The sequence below is a fragment of the Schistocerca americana genome, chromosome 1 (genome assembly GCF_021461395.2).
Source record: "Schistocerca americana isolate TAMUIC-IGC-003095 chromosome 1, iqSchAmer2.1, whole genome shotgun sequence".
In the NCBI taxonomy this organism is placed as follows: domain Eukaryota; kingdom Metazoa; phylum Arthropoda; class Insecta; order Orthoptera; family Acrididae; genus Schistocerca; species Schistocerca americana.
The window spans coordinates 417,458,117-417,480,687 of record NC_060119.1 but is presented as its reverse complement, the minus strand read 5'-3'; the positions used below and the strand labels follow the sequence as shown (position 1 = coordinate 417,480,687).

The following is a 22,571-nucleotide window of genomic DNA, read 5'->3' as shown; positions in this document are numbered from 1 at the left end:
GTTTTTTGAATGTTAAGTGTGAATTAATTATGGTAGCTCATGTTTTTCTCCCGGTAGTGCAGGTTGTAGGTGTTGATGTGGTTTAGTTAGTTTATTTTATTTATTGTGTCTTTACTTGTATGTTTAGTTTGCTTAACCCTGTTTGTTTGTGTCCATTTTTAATGCAATTTGTTTTACAATGGCCAGCTCTTTTTGGTACTCAAAAGTGTTTAGGGGGGATCATGTTCAGCCTGTTTCTGATTCTGCAGGTGGTTTGAGGTTGCATTTTAGATAGGGTCACTTGTTGTGGGTTTTCTGTGTATGTCAAATATGTGTCTGTGATTGTCTTTTATTATAGTTATATCTAGAAAGTTGAGTGTGTTTTCTTGTTCTTGTTCTATTGCGAACTTCATGTTTTTAAGTACAAGATTTCTGTCTTTGTGTAGTTGCTGTATTCTGCTTTTGGTTTCATCTACTGTTCATATTATGTCATCCATGTACCTGCACTAGCAGATGATGAAGCTTTTCTTTGTCTTTATGTCTTCAAATATTAATCTTTCTGTATGATTCATGGAAGCGTTGGCTAATGTTACTGAAATAGGCAAACAGGTGGGTAAACTTTCTTCTTGTATGTAAAATTGTTGATTGAATTAGGAAAAATTGTTGTGTTATTAACTGTAACAATATTATTGATTCATCTGTTTCTTCATGATGTATGGCCAGACAAATTAGAAATTTATCAAAATAAACTTTGAACTTTATCAATTGTATTTGTTTAATGCTTTCTGTGAAAATGTGTTTGGTTTACATTCTCTGTAACTAATAAAGGTTGATAGTATGTGCTATATTAAATGCTTTATTTAAATTAGTCTTGACTACTAGCTAGTAAAATATTCGCTTCTCCTGCTGAAACCCCCTATGTATTTTAATATAGGAATGTATGTAGTAGTGGTGCTTAAGTTAGTATCTTATACACTAGGCAGTGGTTGTATTAGAATCTACATTCATTACATGGTAATAACTATAAATTGTTGAGATATTGTGTGCATTATGTCTATAAATAACATAAGCTAGTAGATATTTAAGTAAGCTGACTGGGGGTCAGGATGCAAACTGTAAGTGTATGAAAGGACGTACGGTTTGAAAATCAGCAGGAAAATTGAACTGGGTGCTGTTTTGGAGGTGGTGGTGGTGGTGGTGGTGGTGGGTGGGAGTAGGTGAGGAGTAGCGTGTATTTGTAAATAATATAGACTGCTGTTAAAAAGAGAGATGGTGCTCTTGTAAACATAACAACTTTGTTATTTGTTATAGATTCTGGTTGTTTTATTTATGGTGTTTCAAGAATGTCTAGTTGTTTTGCCTTTAGGTTAGAATGTAGAGTGCTGAAGCAAATGTTGTTAATGCAGTGTTTTGTTTCATGTAGCTCGTTGGCTACTCCTGATGTGTGGTATTTAATGTTTCTTAGTGCCCCCATGTGTTCGTTAAATCTGGTGTCAAATGATCTGCCTGTTTCACCTACCTAGAAACAGTCACAGTTAAAATAATTAATTTTGTACACACTTTTATAAGGTATTGGACATCTTGTGTTGCACATATGATGAAACTTCTGGGCAATGTTGTTCTTGTTGCGAATACATAGAAAGAAGGATCCTTTATTGTATGATTATATGATAGCGGAACAAACACTGGTAGCAGTTACTTCTGTAAAATATCTGGGAGTATGCGTACGGAACGATTTGAAGTGGAATGATCATATAAAACTAATTGTTGGTAAGGCGGGTACCAGGTTGAGATTCATTGGGAGAGTGCTTAGAAAATGTAGTCCATCAACAAAGGAGGTGGCTTACAAAACACTCGTTCGACCTATACTTGAGTATTGCTCATCAGTGTGGGATCCGTACCAGGTCGGGTTGACGGAGGAGATAGAGAAGATCCAAAGAAGAGCGGCGCGTTTCGTCACTGGGTTATTTGGTAACCGTGATAGCGTTACGGAGATGTTTAATAAACTCAAGTGGCAGACTCTGCAAGAGAGGCGCTCTGCATCGCGGTGTAGCTTGCTCGCCAGGTTTCGAGAGGATGCGTTTCTGGATGAGGTATCGAATATATTGCTTCCCCCTACTTATACTTCCCGAGGAGATCACGAATGTAAAATTAGAGAGATTAGAGCGCGCACGGAGGCTTTCAGACAGTCGCTCTTCCCGCGAACCATACGCGACTGGAACAGGAAAGGGAGGTAATGACAGTGGCACGTAAGGTGCCCTCCGCCACACACCGTTGGGTGGCTTGCGGAGTATCAATGTAGAATGTAGATGTAGATGTAAAGAAATTGACATTTTGATATGAAATATTTTACAGACAGGATCGTATCAGAGGTCTTACTCTCTGTTTTTTTTTTTGTTTTTTGTTTTGTGAGTCCCTGAAAATTATTGAGTATTTTAATGTATCTGTTGTGGAGCTGTTAAATCCATATGGCTCTTTGTTTTATTATTTCACTTTCTTGTTTAAACCTAACTCCAAGCAGTTTCATTCAGTTAGCCCTATTAACGAAATACCCAAATGCTGCAATTTGTATGTCATGAAATGATGAAAAGGAATGTAAATGAAAATGTGTATTGTGCTAAGTTTCTAATAAACTGGGTCCTCATTTAATCAAACAATCTCTCTCTCACTCTCCCTCCCTCCTCTCTCTCTCTCTCTCTCTCTCTCTCTCCTCCCCCCCCCCCTCTGGTGGACACACACACACACACAAAAATACAAATATATAAATGTAAGTATGTATTATTGTTATTTGTGTCAAGACTCTGTAGGACCACGCAAATTATTCTGCCTCATTTGAGCATTCTTTCTGATCATCCACGATTCTCTCATTTTTTCTCTGTGAAGTCTCTTTCTATCTTCAGTCCACTTTGTCCCATGGTTTATTTGGGACTTCATTCTCTGACCTTACATTCCACTCGTGTATCTTGTCCCTCTATGCATTCCTGTCTTAAGTTTCTATTGGATCGATTTTTATTGCTTCTAGGTCCAATTTGACTTAAGTGATCCATGGTGCTGTTGATCTGACCCCTTGTATGTATGTGAGAATTCTCTTGGTGTGTCGTTTTGGTGGCCGCCTGATGATGTGCCCGTAGAACTTCAACCTTTTTCTGACATCTGCTGCTATTATTTAACATCTTCTCTGTGGTTTTTCTAGAGTGTAATCCGTGTCCCTCTTCTATCAGCCTGCTTTAGGCTGAGAATTTTCCTCGTGATTTTCCTTTCTTCCTTCAGTAAGCTTTCCATGTCACTTTTCATGTAGAGTGTTAGCGTCTCATGTGCATACAGTACTTCAGGCTTGATTACTGTGTTGTAGTGCGCGACTATTGTATGAATGGACATGCATTTTCAATTATATACATTCTGTGTCATGCCGAATGCTTTCGTCATTTTTTCTAGTCAAGTATTCTGTGCGATCTTTTCTCCTCCTGTAGTTCAAGGATTTCACCTAGATATTTGAAGTGTGTAACTCTGTTTATTTTGCCGTATTTTGTGTCTAATTTTGTTATGGTTAGGAGTTTTGAGTAGAAAAATTCAGACTTCACGAAAGAGGTTTGCAGCTCAACTTTTTCCGCGCATTCCTTTAGTACTTCTAAGTGTTTGGTTGCTGTTGCTCCGTTGTCTGATAGTATGGCTAGGCCGTCTGCAAAAGCTAGGTTTCATATTTCTATTTTGTCCCAGCATCTTCCTAGTCGTGTTGGTTCTCAGTGTCCTTGAGTTTTCAGTTCTTTTTCCCATTCTCTCATTACTTTGTCCATGACTAGTATGAATAATAGTGGGGATAATCCGTCACCTTAGCGCACTCTAGCTTTGGTCTTGAAGCACCCATGAATTTAACTTTCGATGTTATGTCACCTAATTCCTATCGGATGAATCGTAATGTTTTTGGATCGAGTCCCTGTTCTTCTAAGACGTTGAACAAGGATTATCTGTAAACAGAATCATACACTTTCTTGCAATCTATGATGGTGCAAGTAATTGGCGCATTCCTGATGGCCTTGCATCTTATAATTGTTTTCTGATTGATGATTTGTTCTGTGCATGAACGACCGAGGCGAAAGCCTACCTGGTATTCACCAGTTTTGTGTTTTAACTGTTCTTGTGTTCTCTGGAGTAAGCATACTGAGAAAATTTTGTAGGTGACTTGCAGGGAGATTCCTCTGTAGTTGTTTACATTGGTCCAATCTCCTTTATTGTCTAGTGGGTGGATAAGTGCACATTTCCAGTCGTCAGGACGTTTTTCTGTTTGCGAGATGGTAGAGATTATTTGTGTAAGCTCGTGTTGTGTCTTTGATCCAAGGTTCTTTAGTAATCCCGCAATGAAGCCGTCTTCATCAGATGTCGTGTTGTTTTTTAGTTTAAGTGTGTGTTTGTTGACTTTTTCACATGTTGTTGGGAGTGATTCTAGTTGGGTGGACATACAATTCCGTACTGGAAATCTTGTTACAGGTTTAGGGCTGTTAAGGAGATCGGAGAAATAACGTGCCAGTTCTTGACAATTCTCTTCGTTAGTTTGCCAGTTTTCCATATAGTCTCCTGAAGGACAAATTTTGAGGTGTGTACCGGCAGATCCTCCTTGAGAGGGTCCTGTAGAATTGTCTCGTGCTGTGGTTGCGGAAGTTTACCTCTATAGCATCCGGTTACTCCTTTATATACTTTCGCTTAGATTGATTAGTAAGGTTTCCAGCCTGTTTTCTTGATTCTTGGAAACAACATAGGCTTTCTGGGGATTTTTTACTATTGTAGTCCTGAAAAGCTGTCATTGATTTGACATACCATTTTATGGAAATGCATCTTTTTTAGCAAGAACTGAGCTTTCAGTAAAACTGAACAGTTTCTGTAGGAAGATATTTACGTCAAAAAGAATTGGATCACAAAGTGACCAATTTACTCAATTAAAACTTCCCTCTCTTTCTGAGAATGGTCAAAACTACTTCAGCAGTCTTAACTTAGCATTTTTTCCAGTCTTTTAGGCTACGAAACACGATTTAGAAAAAAAAATCAAATGTTTCTAACATTGCCTTGGAAATGATAGCTTGAAATGGTTGAGACTGAAATTAACACTGTCTTTAAGAATTATTTATATATAATTCTCACATAGCAGAAAACTGCACTAAGTTCCCATTCACTTATAGTCTTTAAGAAAACTGATTGGAGAGTCTTGCTTGTCGTGTTGTGACTTTCGTTGTTGCTTGCGTCGTTTAGATGGGCGGTTGGCAAACCAAGATTGCACTGCCTCTTCACATCTCTAATACGTTAATTCCTCGTCGACCAGTATGGCGACATTTAGAGCCATAGTTCTTCGGTAGCCACAACTCCAAAACTTTGCAGTGCCACAAGTGTAGAAATTCTTACATCCGCACTTCACAAAATTCAAAGACGACTTAATTGCACGCACATTAACGCCACATCACATTATAGTTGTTAAAACGCACTTTTTACCACAAAATAAAGGTTTTCGTCGCCGCCACAGACAACATGGGTGCTCATTTCAAAGTCTCGCTCTCTTCTTCTCCTCCTCCTCCCCTCCTCCCCCCCCCCCCCCCCCCCGCCCTCCTTGGTACTGCGCACGATACCACTCGCGTCTCAGTTACGGAGCCAATCACAACTTGGGTACGTCATTATTATGACTTTTAAATTCAAGTAGTTATTTGATAAATCCTGGGAGCTGTGCCATAAATTAAGTTTACAAAAATAACTATAACAACACTTTCTCCATATTAACTAATACGTATTCAGAAACTCGCTACGTTTCTAAATTAGAAAGGCATCTGCTTTTCATTTACCTATAGGTAAGCATCGAATCTTATCGATCGTTGGCAACACGTCGAAAACATTTATGGAAAAAATTTTAATATTACTGCATTTAATTGCAAAGTGTAGTCTTTCTGTTACTATGTATGTGTGTGTGTGTGTGTGTGTGTGTGTGTGTGTGAACACTCTTCTCAATTAGCACCAGGGGAGGCACCGAACTTACTATTTCAATGTGACGAAGGGTATCCTCAAAAATTCTCATTTCTAGAGTCATTTAAATCCAGAACGTCTCTTGCACTTTTTGAATAAATATTGGCGAGGAAAAATTTCTCCACCGCCAAGATTCGAACTAGAAGAGCATAATATCATGTGAAGACTACCTACACTAGAGTCGGGTATCTATCCCGAAATGTAGTAATTAGTTCATTATTTCTGAATCGTTACCTCTCGCAGTCCATACGTTATGATTCAGTGAGTATAGTATGTGTTAAACATGTCAACGCTAAATTATGCGGTAAGAATATGTAAGAGACCTTGGTTCTTGCAATAATCTAAAGTACTTTGAATTCTGCTTCCCTTTTTCTAAACTCCTTATGTCATTTTTGGTTAAATGGCTTTGCTTTTAACCAAAGAGGGAGAGTTAATTCAGCGATTTTTAACAAGATGGAGATTGTGGCTCTAACAGCCTATAGTCTGGGAGACGAGGCTTTGGTATTGACAGCTCGGTAGCGTCTTTCCGTTGCCTAGCGACCGCAGGCAGGCAGCCAATGACGGCCTGACTTTGAGCGGGTAGCAAGGGCCACGTTGCCGCTCTGAAACCCGGTCGCGCGCGCTTATGAAAGTTACCAGTGTCTCGCGTGCAGGCGGTGCGGTCGTTCGTCGTTTGTCTGAAGTTGAATTCGCAGTTTATTTCGTTTTTGTTGTTTTTAGTGTTTCTTTGTTTATGTTTCGTTGTAAACAATGTCTAGTGCGGCGGGTAGTACCAGCCCAACACAAGAAGTGAAACGGAGGTAGAAAAGTGTGCTACACACCCAGGCCCGTGAATTCGCGTGCTCTGTGAGGGATTACTTTGAGAAAGAAAAGGACAAAGGTAGGCCCTTAACTCCTGTTGTTCAGGTTGTGAAGAGAACTGCAGCAGCATTGAAAATAAGTAAGAACACTGTTGTAAAGATAGGGAAAGAACAGTATAGTGTAAATTGTGACGAGAGTGGCACAACAAAGCTGCACACACCAGGAAAGAAGCGACCCAGAAATAAGCAGGTGACAGCTTTGGACGATTTTCAGAAAGACGCTATTCGTCGTCATATATACAGCTATTATAAGAGAAGGGAACATCCCACTCTATCTAAATTACAGGTGTCGCTTCAGAAAGACGATCTTTTTAAAGGGAGCAAATTTTTATTGCGTACAGTGTTGAAAGACATAGGCTTCAGCTATTCACTGTTTAACGGACGCAAAATATTAATGGAAAGGACAGATGTAGTTGCATGGCGGTGCAGATTTCTTCGCAGGATCATGGGTGTGGAATTCGAAAGTATGGTGTGGTTAGCTGAAACTTGGGTCAATGCCAGCCATTCTTTACGTAGAGACTGGAATGATGGAACGCCCGAGGGGACAATGGCAGTGCCTGTTGGCAAAGGAGAGCGTATTATTGTCTTACATGCAGGAACATCGAAAGGTTTTGTGCCAAACTGCTTGAAAATGTTTCGGTCAAAAAAGACGGGAGATTACCATGAAGAAATGAAGTGTAGTATTTCAAGAATGGTTCGAGACATCGCTTATGACGAATCTGACAAGTCCATCAGTGATTGTTATGGACAATGCGCCTTATCATTCCGTTGTTCACGATAAGGCACCAACCTTGGCACCAAAAAAAAGACGATATCATTCAGTGGTTGAAACGGCGAAAAGGAGATTTCAGAGAAGATTTAAGGAAGGCGGAACTGCTCGAAATTGTGGCACGAAAGAAACCCCAGTTTCCAACATATGTAATTGACGAGATTGCTAAAAGGCACGGGCATGAAATCGTTCGGCTTCCTCCATACCACTGTCACTTCAATGCAATTGAAGGAGTGTGGGCGCAGATAAAAAATTACATTGCTGCAAACAATAAAAAAATCACGATCTCTGAAGTGGAAACTCTCCTTCCAGCAGCTATCAATAAAGTGACAAGCGAGACGTGGGCTAAAATTGTAAACAGCACTGCAAGTGCCATCAGAGAGGCGGCCAAAACCGAAGGGGTTGTGGAAGAACGCATCGAAAATTTAATTATACATCTGGGAGAGAGCAGTGATAGTTCGAGTAGTGCTGAGGAAAACAATGTCAAATCAGATTCTGACAGTGATGTGAGTGGTGTTTTTCCATTACAGTAACTACAACGTATTCAGGTATGTAAGGAGGGAGTTTGCTATAGATCTACAACCAGATCATCATATTGGGAGTACTTTCTTCAGATTATAACTCTTAATACACTGACCAATTACTCTGTAGCTTGTAGTAGAACAAATTAATAATGCTAATACTTAACAATGGAAACCAAAATTGCTAATGTTCAACAACTTGCGAAAATAGTTTTCATTTCAGATGTGAAGTTTAACAAATAACTTTATTATGTTTCAGCATCTTAGATACTTGTACTAAATAGCTCTTATCAGTTTCGAGTTAATATATTTCAAGCATCAACTTTAAATAAATTCACGCGTACCAATACGACTTGTATTTTGTCTCGCTTTTATTTCTGCTGCTAGAGAATGCGTGTAGCAGACAGGGCGCCGCGTGCTGTGAGCCACGTTCGGTAACAGCGCCGTCTGCCGCCGGAACTGTCAGTACCAATCACTCGTCTCACGGACTATAGTACATCATGTTTGTGAGTTACTTTATTGACAACAAACATTTTTCCTTAAAAGGAGTGGCTGCACCCAGTATTAATATGACGCAGCAAACGAAGTGCGTATGGAGAAAATTTGTCTTTTTAATATGTGATGACATGATGCATGTTTCATTGGCATATTTTATACCGTTTCATGATTTTCATGACGAATAAAACTTGAGTTTTCGCATCACAGGCTTCGCACCCTGGCTTCGCACGTATAGAGCACTACGTATCTGTGGCCGGACACAACTTTTTTGCCTTAGCAATAATAACTTACGAACATGAACCTTTCTCATAAATCAGTTTATCTATTAGTAAAAACTGTATCAGAATTCCTACAGTATTTCCCGAGATCAGCCTTCACATACAGACAAACACGTGAAGGAGAACATTAATTTATTACACTGCGTGACAAAATAAGCGAAGCAACCACAAGAAACGATCGGACATCAAAGTAACTTCGTACCGTGCACACCATCGGTGAGTACGTAAACGGTTGGAGTAGCAATTCTCTGTGACAGGTAGAACAGCCACCAAAGTGCATTCGTGTTCAGTGTCGTTACCAGACCTGGTAGGCTGCCGCTAACATCACACCACAGCCGACCGTTGATGAACGGCATCGCATTGTGTTCATTGATGAATCGCGGTTCTATAGTCGTCGGATGACCATCGTCGGCGATTTCTGTGGCGACCTGCGGGAGAATTCCCATTCTTCCAATGTTTTGGAGAGGCGCAGTGGTGTTTTTCCTGGCGTCATGGTGTAGAGAGCAGTCGGGTACGTCTCCAGGTCGCGGCTGGTAGTGACTGACCGCATAACGGCGTGTTACGGACATCCTGCGTCTTCGCGTGTCAGATGTTATGCGACAGTGTCGTCGTGGCATCTGCCTTCGATACATGTGAGCTGTGTGCGTGGTGTTGATGTACTCCCGTTACCAGCAGGATTCCCAAGGCTATGGGAATAGCTCCGACGTCAACTCTGTCCCACTGCTAGGATCAAAGATATCACGGACGAGTTACAACAATTGTGAGTCAGCATGGCTCAGGAGAGGATACAAGAGCTTCGTGGCACCCCTCCCAACCGAATCAGAGCAATCATCCAGGCCAGACAGAATACAAAATCATAATTATAAGCATGCTCATACAGTCAAGCTCTTTGACAATTTCGGAGTAATTAGTCGATCTTGACGTACCAATTTATTATACAAGCATAGTCTGAAGCCCAAAACAGAAAGCTCTTCTCTTGGCAGTGTCCTCTCTGTGTTTGCAGGAATATTTATATCAGTTCCTCGCTGAATGATTTTATTGTACCTTCCTAAAAATAATGGCATTTAGGTAAGATTGACTTGTAATGGGCCCTCAGAAACTTCGTCTGATCTTGTTATTCATATTTTGATTTTCTATTGTTTTCTCAAATGGTTCAACGCGAACACTGTAATCGTTCCTGACAACTGGCCAATACCGTCACCTTTCCCATTTCCTGATGATTATCAACAACCTGAAATTAACGCCTTATATCAACAGATGATATTATTATTGTGTATTAATTAATTATTAACTGTATGAAGTTTTATGTGCTTATGTGGCAATGGTATTGTAGACATATGAAATAAAGTAGCCAGCAATCCTGAAAAGCTTCTCAAACACCAATATGAATGTTGCTTGGATTCAGTATAGCAAAAAACTAAATGTGGGAGAGAGGGATCTTATGCTGGAAGCCTAAAAGTTTTTCTTCTTTTTTGTAATGACAGTAGCAGAAGAAATGAATTAAAATTTGTGCTACAGCCAGAACTTGAACCCGTGTCTCCTGCTTATTTGGCAGATGTGCTAACTGTTTTTTTTTTGTTATTTCATTTAATTAACTAATTATTTTAAGCAGTAAGTAACTGAAACTAGTATGTACAATCATTGCGTCAAATTGGGGACACACGTAACTGCAAACACACTTATAGTTGCCGCAAAGGGCAAAAAGAAAGAGAGCAAAGTGTGAGGCTAAGGAAGCCATTAAATAAAACCGAAGGGTGGAATCTGTACCACCATTAACTGGTACTACATCTTGCACCGGATGGGAAACAAAAACTGCGAAGAAGCCTTTGCACTGGGGACAAAAAGAGGAAAGGGGGCCGGCCGGTGTGGCCAAGCAGCTCTAGGCGCTTCAGTCTGGAACCGCGCGACCGCTACGGTCGCAGGTTCGAATCCTGCCTCGGGCATGGATGTGTGTGATGTCCTTAGGTTAGTTAGGTTTAAGTAGTTCTAAGTTATGGGGGACTGATGACCTCAGATGTTAAGTCCCATACTGCTCAGAGCCATTTTTTGTAGGAAAGGGGGCCAATACTGCTAAACAGTGCGAGGGGTCACGACGAAACTCTCCATCTGCTTTATCATCCAGGTATAGCTTCTCGCAGTGACCAAGGTAGATCCCACCTTGTACCGTGTGGTGTTCCATCACAGTCTTGTAATTTTCGCTTCTCTTACCCGTGATGATCCAGCTGCGTGGAGAGTTGTGGAACGCATTCCATAAATAATTAGATAAATACTGTCGATACTTTGGGTAACGGTGGATCTGGCAATGTCGTTCCTGCAGATAGTTCCAAAAGTCTAAAGTGTCCTTAGTGTCGTCTTGGAACAAATAATGCACTGCTCGTCCACGAAGCCACGACACGACATTAGTTTTCGTGTGTGACTAATATGTCTCATCCGGGAATAATACAGTCTTGGGTTCGATATGATTTGCTGCTGTCAAGTTACGAGTTACGAGTTTTTCATTAACGAAGCAATAATTGTTACCGCTGATTGCGATGTATTTCAAAATCATTGACTGTAGGAATTGAAAATTAATCAAAAGTAAAATAGATGCCCTTAGCCAGATGTACGAAGTAAATGAACAGAACACCAGTTATTTATGGCTGACACCATAATATTATTGATAGACCACATCAAACGTACCGGTTGGAGGCTTTGCCTTAACAGCAATTCTTGCCAGTTGACATAAGTGTTCTTTTATACTGTAGTGTGAAGGCACACAAACTCCCTAAACTTTTACTCAGAACTGTCAAAGCCTGTTATCCAACAGAGGGACACATTTGCATAAACATCATAGATATAAAACCTACTACACGTACTGTTCATATTTTTGGTTCTGTTGCTGATGTTATATGTGACTGCCTGTAGTGCTGGTAAAGGAGGAAACAACCTAGCTTGCTTGTATCCTCTTTTAGAAGCTTGTTTGTGACTCTGTTGTATGTTGTGTATTGTAAGAGCACTGGTATAGATGCCTCTTGTAAGTTACTTTACCTGTTACCTTTTTGTATGATTTTACACCTTTACATGATAGTTACTGGATAATGTACCCATACTACTTATAAATGCATCATTAACACCAAAGTAGTTTGTTGTTGTGAGAATGTGTATTGCAAGAATTCAAAAGTTGCGCATAGCTCACCGTTCTCACCATTCTTCTTATTTAAAATGGCCCATACTGAAAGGGCCTAAACACAGCTGAGTAACTCAACCAAAATTAGGGAAAAAAGCTTAGTTCTCTCAGAATGTCCACCGCATTAACAACCTTGCAGACAATATTAATAGTCAAATCAGGTTTCCTGCAGATAATGCAGTTATCTGTAATCAAATGCTGTCTGTGAGAAGCTGCATAAATATTCAGTCGGATCTTGATAAGATTTCAGTGTTGTGCAGAGATTGGCAACTTGCTCTAAACGCTCAGAAATGTGAAAGTGCGCACTTCACAAAACAAAAATACGTAGTATCTCTTGACTATAACATCAGTGTGTCACTGTTGGAATCAGCCAACTCATGCAGATACATAGGTGTAACACTTTGTAGGGATATGAAATGGAATGATCTCATAGGTTCAGTCATAGGTAAAGCAGGTGGTAACCTTAGGATTATTGGTAGAATGATGGGGAAGTGCCGTCAGTCTGTTAAAGAGATTGCTTACAGATCACACTTGTGACCCATCCTAGAATACTGATCAAGCGTTTGGGACCTGTACCAGATAGGACTAGCAGGGGACATTTACTGTATATAGAGAAGGGCAGCATGAATGGTCACATATTTGTTTAATCCATAGAGAATGTCACAGAGATACTAAAGGAACTGAACTGGCAGACTTTTGAACACAGACATAAACTATCTTGATAAAGTTGTTAAAACAGTTTCAAGAACCGGCTTTAAATGCTTACTCGAGGGATATACAACAACTCCGTACATATTGCTCACATAGGGATTGTGAGGATAAGATCAGAATAATTACTGTACATGCAGAGGTATTCAGACAATCTTTCTTGCTGTGCTCCATATGTGAATGAAACAGGAAGGAACCCTAAGAACTGGTACAATGGGACATACCCTCTTCCATGCAACTCATGGTGGTTTGCAGAGTATGGATGTAGATGTAGATTTGCGTCACTCAAAGGAAGTACGCTGACATTTGCTTCACTAAGTGCCACACTGCCGTAGGTTCACCACAGCTGAGACAGTATTCATCGTTGTCTTGAATACCACAGCTCGTGCATGGGTGAGTCCACCACGTGGATTGCATGTATGCTTGATCTGGTCACCTCCTTGCCGTTGACAGTGGTATACCACATCGCCGTGAAGGCAATGTCCAGTGTTACGTGGTGAATCGTCCTCCACACTGCCCGCCAGTTGACGTTCGGGTGCTTCCTCTCCACGATGTTGTCGGGTCGTTCACTCTGCAGGACACGATAAACCATCCGTGCCGTCGCCAGTCGAGTCGCTGGTAAGGCAAATTGAACGTAACTGCATTCGAGGTAAATGACACCGATGTAGAAGAGTGATGATGGGACGTGGTGTATCGGCACAGGTGGCGAGAGGGAGGGCGGCGCTAGTTCTTCTAATAACAAACTCGTCAGACTGTCCGGACGGGAGCACCACCGTTTGACTAATGTCCTCACAAATAGGGCGATCGCTCTGTCATGAACGTGATAAAGGCCAAGCCCTCCTCGATCCGGGGGAAGGGTGAGAGTCTCATATGTGATCTTGAAAAGCATTCCTGAACTCACGAAGGACGCAAAAAACGCCAGTATACGGCGAGGTGACATCACCGGTATAGGTAATACCTGGGCGATGTGCGGAATGCGTGACGTTAAATGTGTCGTGACATACTGGGTCCGTTGGACGACGTCCAGTGCTCGTAGGCGCTTGTTTGTTATCCCAGTCCGAACATTTCGTAAAAGTCGTCGAAAGTTGTGAGCAGCGGTTCGTCGTATATCGTCTGTGAAATCAATGCCGAGGCATCTGGAAGTATCTCTGAGCTGTAACATTCCGACACCGATGTACATCGCCACTGATTTTGCGAAGCTAATACGACTATGAGTGGCCATGATACATGTGGCCATCCAATTCAGTGCGCTGGCGGTGTCGTCGCCGTTGCGGATGACAATCACCAGGTCGTCAGTATATGCTTTACATGGGAAAGTGAGGCCGTGTAACGTCATCATACCCGTTAGTCATTGGCGCAGGCCTCGTAATAGCGGTTCCATTGGTCATAGAGTTAAGTAAAGTGGACAGTGGGTAGCCTTGGCTTATCGATCGAGAAATGGTGAGGGGCTGCGTAGGTCGGCCGTTGACGATCACCTTGGATGTCGCGCCACGGAGTAGTCAAATGGTTCAAATGGCTCTGAGCACAATGGGACTTAACTTCTGAGGTCATCAGTCCCCTAGAACTTAGAACTACTTAAACCTAACTAACCTAAGGACATCACACACATACATGCCCGAGACAGGATTCGAACCTGCGACCGTAGCGGTCACGCGGTTCCCGACTGCAGCGCCTAGAACCGCTCGGCCACTGAGGCAGGCACGGAGTAGTCGCATGACGACAGTGGCAAATGGCTGTGGGTATCGCATATGTCGCAGGACCGCTTCCAGCGCACCCTTCAGACGACATGCCCTCGCTAGTGAGATCAAGTCATGACATTCACTGAGTGCTGTTCCAATATTATTGTCACCTTCTAATGACGTTTTATCGGGGGCGATGATGTGATGTAAAGTCTGGTGTACCCGCGCCGCCAGAAAAAAGATCTTAATTCGCAATTCAGTTGCGTCAGTGGGCTGTAGTCCTGCATCCACGAGCCGCCGGATGGTTTGTGAATAGGAATGATCATCCCTTCTATAAGGGCCATAGGGAGCGGCACTTCTGGGGATAGTAGTTCACGACAGATGTCCATCCATAGGGTGGCTAGTAAATATTTAAAAGTCTGGTAAAATTCAAAGGGGAGGCCATCAGGACCCGGAGACTTGTTTGCAGCTCCTTTTCTAATGGCATCGATCACTTCTTTTTCCGTAATTTCCTCCATCAAGGTCGCTTTCGTTGCCAGGGTGAATGTGCCGTAAATCGTCTGCGAGACGTTCTCCAATGCTGTAGGATCAGGAGGCTGAGCTGAATAGAGATGGTAATAATGATCGTACAATGTCTTGTTGCTTGGTGAGGCGACGACCATTCTCCATGTCGATCAAGCGTATCAGTGCTTTTTGGCGTCATTTACGTTCACGAAGTACGTGGAACATAGACGGGTGTTCTCTCACTAACCTATCCTGTGTCGTCGAGCGGATGACCACCCGCTGTAGGTGGCGTCGCATATTACCAATGATCGGAGCCTTAGAACGGTGGACCACATTTTGTCGTTCCAGAAATGGCGCCATAGCACTGCAGTCTCGCAGTTCCCTGAAGTAAAAATCGAGTGTGTGTGTACGCCAAGCAGCGTGGTCGCGACCGTAGGTTATCAACATTCGCCTCAGTGCCGGTTTGGTGCAGTCCAATCATCAGTGGATCGTTGTGGGATATGCACACAGGCGATTTTCACACGAATGCGAATCCTCAACGGCTTGGTTGTAATCCGGGTACGACAGGTGAGCAACGTTTAATTTCCACGAGCCTGTGTCTTCTCCACACTTGTTGTTGCCATATGGTGATGGCACTGATGTAAGCAGAGTGGTGAGAGAAAGCTGCAGGCCACAGTTCCACATCCTGTATCCCAGCGGCAAGAGAGCGTGAGACATAAATCCCGTCGATGTGACTGGAGGAGTGGCTCGCGAAGTATGAGAATCCCAGTCGGTGACCGTGAAGATGTTCCAAAGTTTCCACCATTTGCAGGTCTCTGATTAGCATCTCGAGTTCTGGGCAGGGTTTATGTCGAGTTCCGGGCATGATTTATGTCGTGGGAGTTAGTCTCTGGCTGCCAGTACGCAATCGTAGTCACCTCCAAACACCAGATGGTAGTGGCGGCCTTGGAAGAGCGGGACGACGTCTTCCGCAAAGAATCGTGAACTTTCACGACGTTTGTCCGTCCCAGAAGGAGCATAGATATTCATAAGGCGGACACCCAGTACTGTGAGTGCCATCCCTCATGCCCCAGGCAGAAGGACATCGCCCACCACTATCCCTTCCCGAAGAAGTACAACGACCCCACTGCCTCTGGGGGAAGCTGGAGAGACACATTCGTCCTAATAGTACATGTCTGGGAAGTTGTCGATGTACACCTCCTGGAGAAAGGCTATGTCGATGGAAGCAGAGTTCAACATATCCTGAAGCAAGGATAACTTAGCACGTGTCCATGTAGTGTTAATGTTTACAGTCGCAACACGATACCACATCATCTGTGTTGGCCATCAACACCCTTGTAAGGGGTGTGTGCACGTGACATCAGGCTGTCTCATCGCTGTCACTGATGGTGGAAAACGATCAACATTGGTGGGGTGAATTCCCTTGCGTGTCGTACGACATGATCGGCAAGGAGTTTTCCTTACTGTCATCCGCTGAGTCGCCATGAAATACCATTGGCTGTTGGTGGCTGTTGGTGGCTGCTGCGGCACTCGGCGCAGGCTCCTTCGGCGCTACTGGCTGGCAATCGGCAGCGGCTGTCTGCATGTGATCCTGCTGTTCAGTGGGATCGGAAGGACTGGAGCCGTCACCATGGCGATCTTTTGGATGGGATGTTCCTGCGGCTTCCGTACCGCCGGTACCGGCGTCGGATAGCCCACAGTCCATGTCAGACGTACGCTGCAAGCACTCGTCCGATGGAGAACGCCGCCGTCTCATGTGTTTCCTCGGGGAATGCTGTTTATGGACGTGTGTTTCAGTATCAGAAAGAGGGTGGATCTCTTCAGCTGCTCTGGTGTCTGGAAGAAAAGCCTCTGCCATGGGTCAATGTCCATCCTGTCATCAGTGCTTTCTCACAAAGTCGTTCAGTGACTGTCCTCAGGATTGAGCGCCGTTGTAGTGCCTGGATCCGGTACTACAGGATCTATCGTGGCCTTGCTATCGGGGGCGGCTATCGGACGAATGTGGTCGGAATCGGAAAGAGTGGCCACCTGTGCAACCCCGGCATAATTGACAGGCAGGGTCGTCACCATAAAAGGAGTCATAGATTCACCTGTCAGGATTTGAGCATGCCGTCGTTGGAGACAATCCGACCAGAAGTGTCCTTCTTGGCCACAATCAGAGCAAGTGCATGGCTGTCCGTCATTCAAATTAATCGCCCTACATCCGCCGTGACAAGATATGATGGTACACGTTTTGCCAGTTCAATTTTGATCTAGCGTACCCCGTTAAGAACCGGGTACGTTGTAAAGGTGGTCCATTTTTCTACCATGTGGCTGACCACTCTGCCATAAGGCTGGAAAGCCGCGGTGACTACGTCCGGTGGTACTTCGAGCGGGAGTTCGAAGACTCGTATAGTATAAAGACCAGACCCCGCATGATCAATAGAGATTGCCCCAATACGCCCATCAGAATGTTTGAATTTAAGATCGTTCACATGTGAGAGCACGATTCTGTTGCACACCTCGTCACTTACTAACTTGACGTAGACAACACTGCTCGTGATAGAGAGATGGATACCAATTATGTCCTGCAGATCAATTTTAACGTCGTCACGTAGAAAACGTTTCACTTCAAAAGCTCGCTGTTGTGCGTGATCGGTTCAAAAATGGCTCTGAGCACTATGGGACTCAACTGCTGAGGTCATTAGTCCCCTAGAACTTAGAACTAGTTAACCTAACTAACCTAAGGACATCACAAACATCCATGCCCGAGGCAGGATTCGAATCTGCGACCGTAGCGGTCTTGCGGTTCCAGACTGCAGCGCCTTTAACCGCACGGCCACTTCGGCCGGCCTGTGCGTGATAGGATTGAAAACTGATCTTGATGGTGGTTTGTCTGTATGAATGTGCCATATTACGTAGGTAGTGATGGACTCTAACTACCGGCGACGAAGTACACTACTGGCCATTAAAATTGCTACATCAAGAAGAAATGCAGATGATAAACGGGTATTCATTGGACAAATTTATTATACTAGAACTAACATGTGATTACATTTTCACGCAATTTGGGTGCATAGATCTTGAGAAATCAGCACCCATAACAACTACCTCTGGCCGTAATAACGGCCTTGATACGCCTAGTCATTGAGTCAAAGAGAGCTTGAATGGCGTGTACAGGTACAGCTGCCCATGCAGCTTCAACGCAATACCACAGTTCAAGAGTAGTGAATGGCGTATTCTGACGAGCCAGTTGCTAGGCCACCATTGACCAGACGTTTTCAATTGGTGAGAGATCTGGAGAATGTGCTGGCCAGGGCAGCAGTCGAACATTTTCTGTATGCAGAAAGGCCCGTACAGGACCTGCAACATGCGGTCGTGCATTATCCTGCTGAAATGTAGGGTTTCGCAGGGATCGAATGAAGGGTAGAGTCACGGGTCGTAACACATCTGAAATGTAACGTCCAGTGTTCAAAGTGCCGTCAACGCGAACAAGAGGTGACCGAGACGTGTAACCAATGGCACCCCATACCATCACGCCAGGTGATACGCCAGTATGGCGATGACCAATACACGCTTCCAATGTGCATTCACCGCGATGTCGCCAAACACGGAAGCGACCATCATGATGCTGTAAACAGAACCTGGATTCATCCGACGTTTTGCCATTCGTGCACCCAGGTTCGTCGTTGAGTACACCATCGCAGGCGCTCCTGATCAAGGGTAACCGCAGCCATGGTCTCTGAGCTGATAGTCGATGCTGCTGCAAACGTCGTCGAACTGTTCGTGCAGATGGTTGTTGTCTTGTAAACGTCCCCAAATGGTTCAAATGGCTCTGAGCACTATGGGACTAAACATCTGTGGTCATCAGTCCCCTAGAACTGAGAACTAATTAAACCTAACTAACCTAAGGACATCACACACATCCACGCCCGAGGCAGGATTCGAACCTGCGACCGTAGCAGTCGCGCGGTTCCGGACTGAGCGCCTAGAACCGCTAGACCACCGCGGGCGGCAAACGTCCCCATCTGTTGACTCAGGGATCGAGACGTGGCTGCACGATCCGTTACAGCCATGCGGATAAGATGCCTGTCATCTCGACTGCTAGTGATACGAGCCTGTTGGGATCCAGCACGGCGTTCCGTATTACTCTCCTGAACCCACCGATTCCATATTCTGCTAACAGTCATTGGATCTCTACCAGTGCCAGCAGCAATGTCGCGATACGATAAACCGCAATCGCGATAGGCTACAGTCCGACCTTTATCAAAGTCGGAAACGTGGTGGTACGCATTTCTCCTCCTTACACGAGGCATCACAACAACGTTCCACCAGGCAAAGCGGGTCAACTGTTTGCGTATGAGAAATCGGTTGGAAACGTTCCTGATGTCAGCACGTTGTCGGTGTCGCCACCGGCGCCAACCTTGTGTGAATGCTCTGAAAAGCTAATCATTTGCATATCACAGCATCTTCTTCCTGTCGGTTAAATTTCGCGTCTGTAGCACGTCACCTTCGTGGTGTAGCAATTTTAATGGCCAGTAGTGTAGTAAACAACTACGGATACTTGCGACCGCGCGGACCGGACGTAAACAGGACGTCATCGCCGCAGCGCTGCGGAAAGCAGACTGAAGTTAAACCACCGTAGCAGTACGGCTGAGAGAGTTGTATGGTCTATCCTAGTCCAGTATCCTCCCTAACACAAACTTCAGTTCATGTCTTCAGCCTATTTTCCCCTTCTTAAATCGTCAGTATTGCCGAAACTCTCCAATATTGGCATTTTAATTTATTCCTTCAGTTTCTGTCATTATTGAACATAAAGTTGAGACTCATATGTCTCGAGGAAAAATGTAATTCTAGCCAAAACGTTTGGTGTGTTTCAAAGAAGGCGACAAAATACCCACCTCGGACGTGACTTTGGTCGCCGGTCTCAATGGAGCGTGTCCAGAGTACGGCCACCGGCTCCACGGAACCCCACTTGAAGCTCCCCTCGCAGATAAGGCCACCCTCGTGGTGGCCCCGGCACCAGAACCAGTTGTACAGCAGGTCGCACGACGGCCACGGCTCTGGCACTGAAAGAGTCAGCCCAGACCACGAGGATGTGTATCACCACATCGATAGCAGAACTGTAGAATACTTCACCACAGGTTTGGTGTAGACTTGTGTACACTACATTTTTGTCGTTTCTTATACAGTGTCTCTCTCCTAAGAGTCGTCTGTCGCATTTTCTCTGGTGTTTAACAGTTATTTACAACTTCGCTTCTGTTCTCTACAGCTGGAGTCAACCCAGGCAATTGCTGCTCATCTCGTCTTTCAGGCGGCGCCCAGTGTCGACGGAAAGCGCCTGATTTGTTTCCCATTACAAACAAAATGAATTTTAAGGAGAAAGTTTTTACACGCCAAATCGATAGATCGGTTCCTGATTGTCTAGTCTGAACGATATGTATTAACAGGGCCACTAAAATACGAAGAAGAACCGGTACTCCATCAGCGACAACATTGCTTTGACCCCGTGATTGCTACCGCCAAGCATGTAGCGCTGCTGAGTCGCTCCACACATTGCTGCTTATTCTTACTGTTTTACTGTCCCTGTTAATGCACATCGATAAAACTAATATCGGACTACGTTGATTTGGGAGCGCACTGTCGAAAGGGCGCATAAAATTCAGATTTAAAAATGGGAAACTCATCGGCGCTTCCTGAAGGCACAGGCCGTTGCATTAAAGACGTGACGAGCGATAATTGTTTGGCTGACTCCAGCGACACAATGCAAAAAAGAGAAATATGTGTCGCAACACCAGTGAAAACGAGCATTACCACTTTTAGGAGACTGAGGTCAAATGACAACACATGTAGAATGTTACCACCGAATTCCTGTGGCGTCATCGAAAATTACTACCAGGTACAGATCGAACAATAGGTGACCTGTGAACCTAATGAAAATGCGGGTGCCATAACTTGTAATTTTCAGCTGGTGTCGTACCCAGCCGATATTGCATACATCAAGATTTCTGAGGAGTGACTTCCTTGATACTGTGCTATTAGAGAAGTAGGTGATTTCATCCTCCCAGAGTCTCTGGAGGAAGTCACTGCCCACATCTGCCACAAGGATCTGCAAGGCATCTGGTGCAAGCCAAGTCACTAAATTGCTGCTGAAGCAGATTGTGCCACAACCAGTTCCTGCAATTTGCAACCGATCCATACCAGTTGTAACCACCAATCAGCATGTTTCCACGCTGGTGCAGTGCTGATACCAAAGGAAGAGAAGGAGCCTTGAAAGCCAACCATCTGTACACCTATCAGTCTACTGCCTGCGCTCTCCACATTCTCTAAGCGACAGCAGTGCAGGCATCTCTTCAACACAATAGGGCTGAAAATCTGGTTCCAGATGACCAGTTTGGATTCTGATGCGGTCACGTGCCATTGAAACAGTTAGTTAGCTGGTGGAAGAAGCACAAGAAGCCTTAGGACACTAGGATACCTAGAGCAGGTATTGTTGGATTTTTCCACGGCATTTCACACCACAGAGGATAATGGGCTTCTGTTCAAATTACTGCAACACGAAGTACCTTTGTCACACGTGCTGCTGCTTAAATTTTATCTGGCTGGCAGAAACTTCCATATGAGGATACAAGGCAGCCGCTCTATGAAAAGACATATTCTGGCTGGAACACCCCAAGAATCAGTCCTTGGCCAGTTCCCTACACACTGTACACAGCTGGTGTACCACCGATCGATGGTGACCATCTTGTGCTGTACACCGATGACATGGGATCTAAACCAGAAACGTCAACACCTAGCACCGCTTCCAATCTGCCGCCGAAAATCTAGCAGATTGGACAACGAAATGTAGTCTCCAGTTTAATACTAAGAAAAGCCAAGAAATAGCACCCCTATTGATTTGTAGCACCCGTAGATCGGCGGTGGTGACGATCCATGTACCAGGACTAACATATCTAAGCATTACCTTGAATCAACTGCTGAATTGGAGAAAACATATTAAAGAAGTATAAGGAAAATCAATAGGGAGACTTTGTGTCCTTTACCAACTAATCAGTCTGGGTCCACTAATCAGTCACGACTCGGCTGTGGTCTACACAGGTCACTAACTCGTGCAGTATGGAAAATACTTTCATAGCCTGGCATAATGCCTCAGACACGCGCATCAAGAAACTACAGTGCTTGCACAACAGGACCTTGACGCCCGTCTATCACCTTTCACGAGACTTTTCTTCGAGAGACATCACCGAGATCATTGGAGTTCTCTCTCTCTCTCTCTCTCTCTCTCTCTCTCTCTCTCTCTCTCTCTCTCTGCAGATGCGATTAATAGAATGCTCTCATACTTTACACAAAAACGAGGTGGTCATACATCAGTTAATCTGGTTGCTGGGCAATAAAATCCACCACAATGCTCGAATGAGGTGGCTCGATCTTCTCCGCAAGAATTAGCTGTACAGTTGTAAAGCACGAAAACTTTTACATAGGAAGACACAGCAATAAAATGAAGACAAGACAAACAACATCAGGCTAATAACCGGAAGCATAACTTCAGCAGTTGATGAACTCCAAGACTCGCGGGACATGGGGTCCACAGATGGCGAGGAAGATGCGCTGTATTTGGGAAACCATTCTA

At 44.0% G+C, this 22,571-nt stretch overlaps 1 protein-coding gene across 1 annotated transcript in view; it reads right to left on the bottom strand.

Moving 5' to 3' along the window:
• Positions 1-22,571, bottom strand: part of LOC124555660 — a 73,176-nt gene that overhangs the window by 37,086 nt on the left and 13,519 nt on the right. Inside the window, exon 2 of the mRNA XM_047129683.1 lies at positions 19,843-20,010. Within this exon, the coding sequence (XP_046985639.1) occupies positions 19,843-20,010 (168 nt within the window). The remainder of the gene's footprint in view (positions 1-19,842; positions 20,011-22,571) is intronic.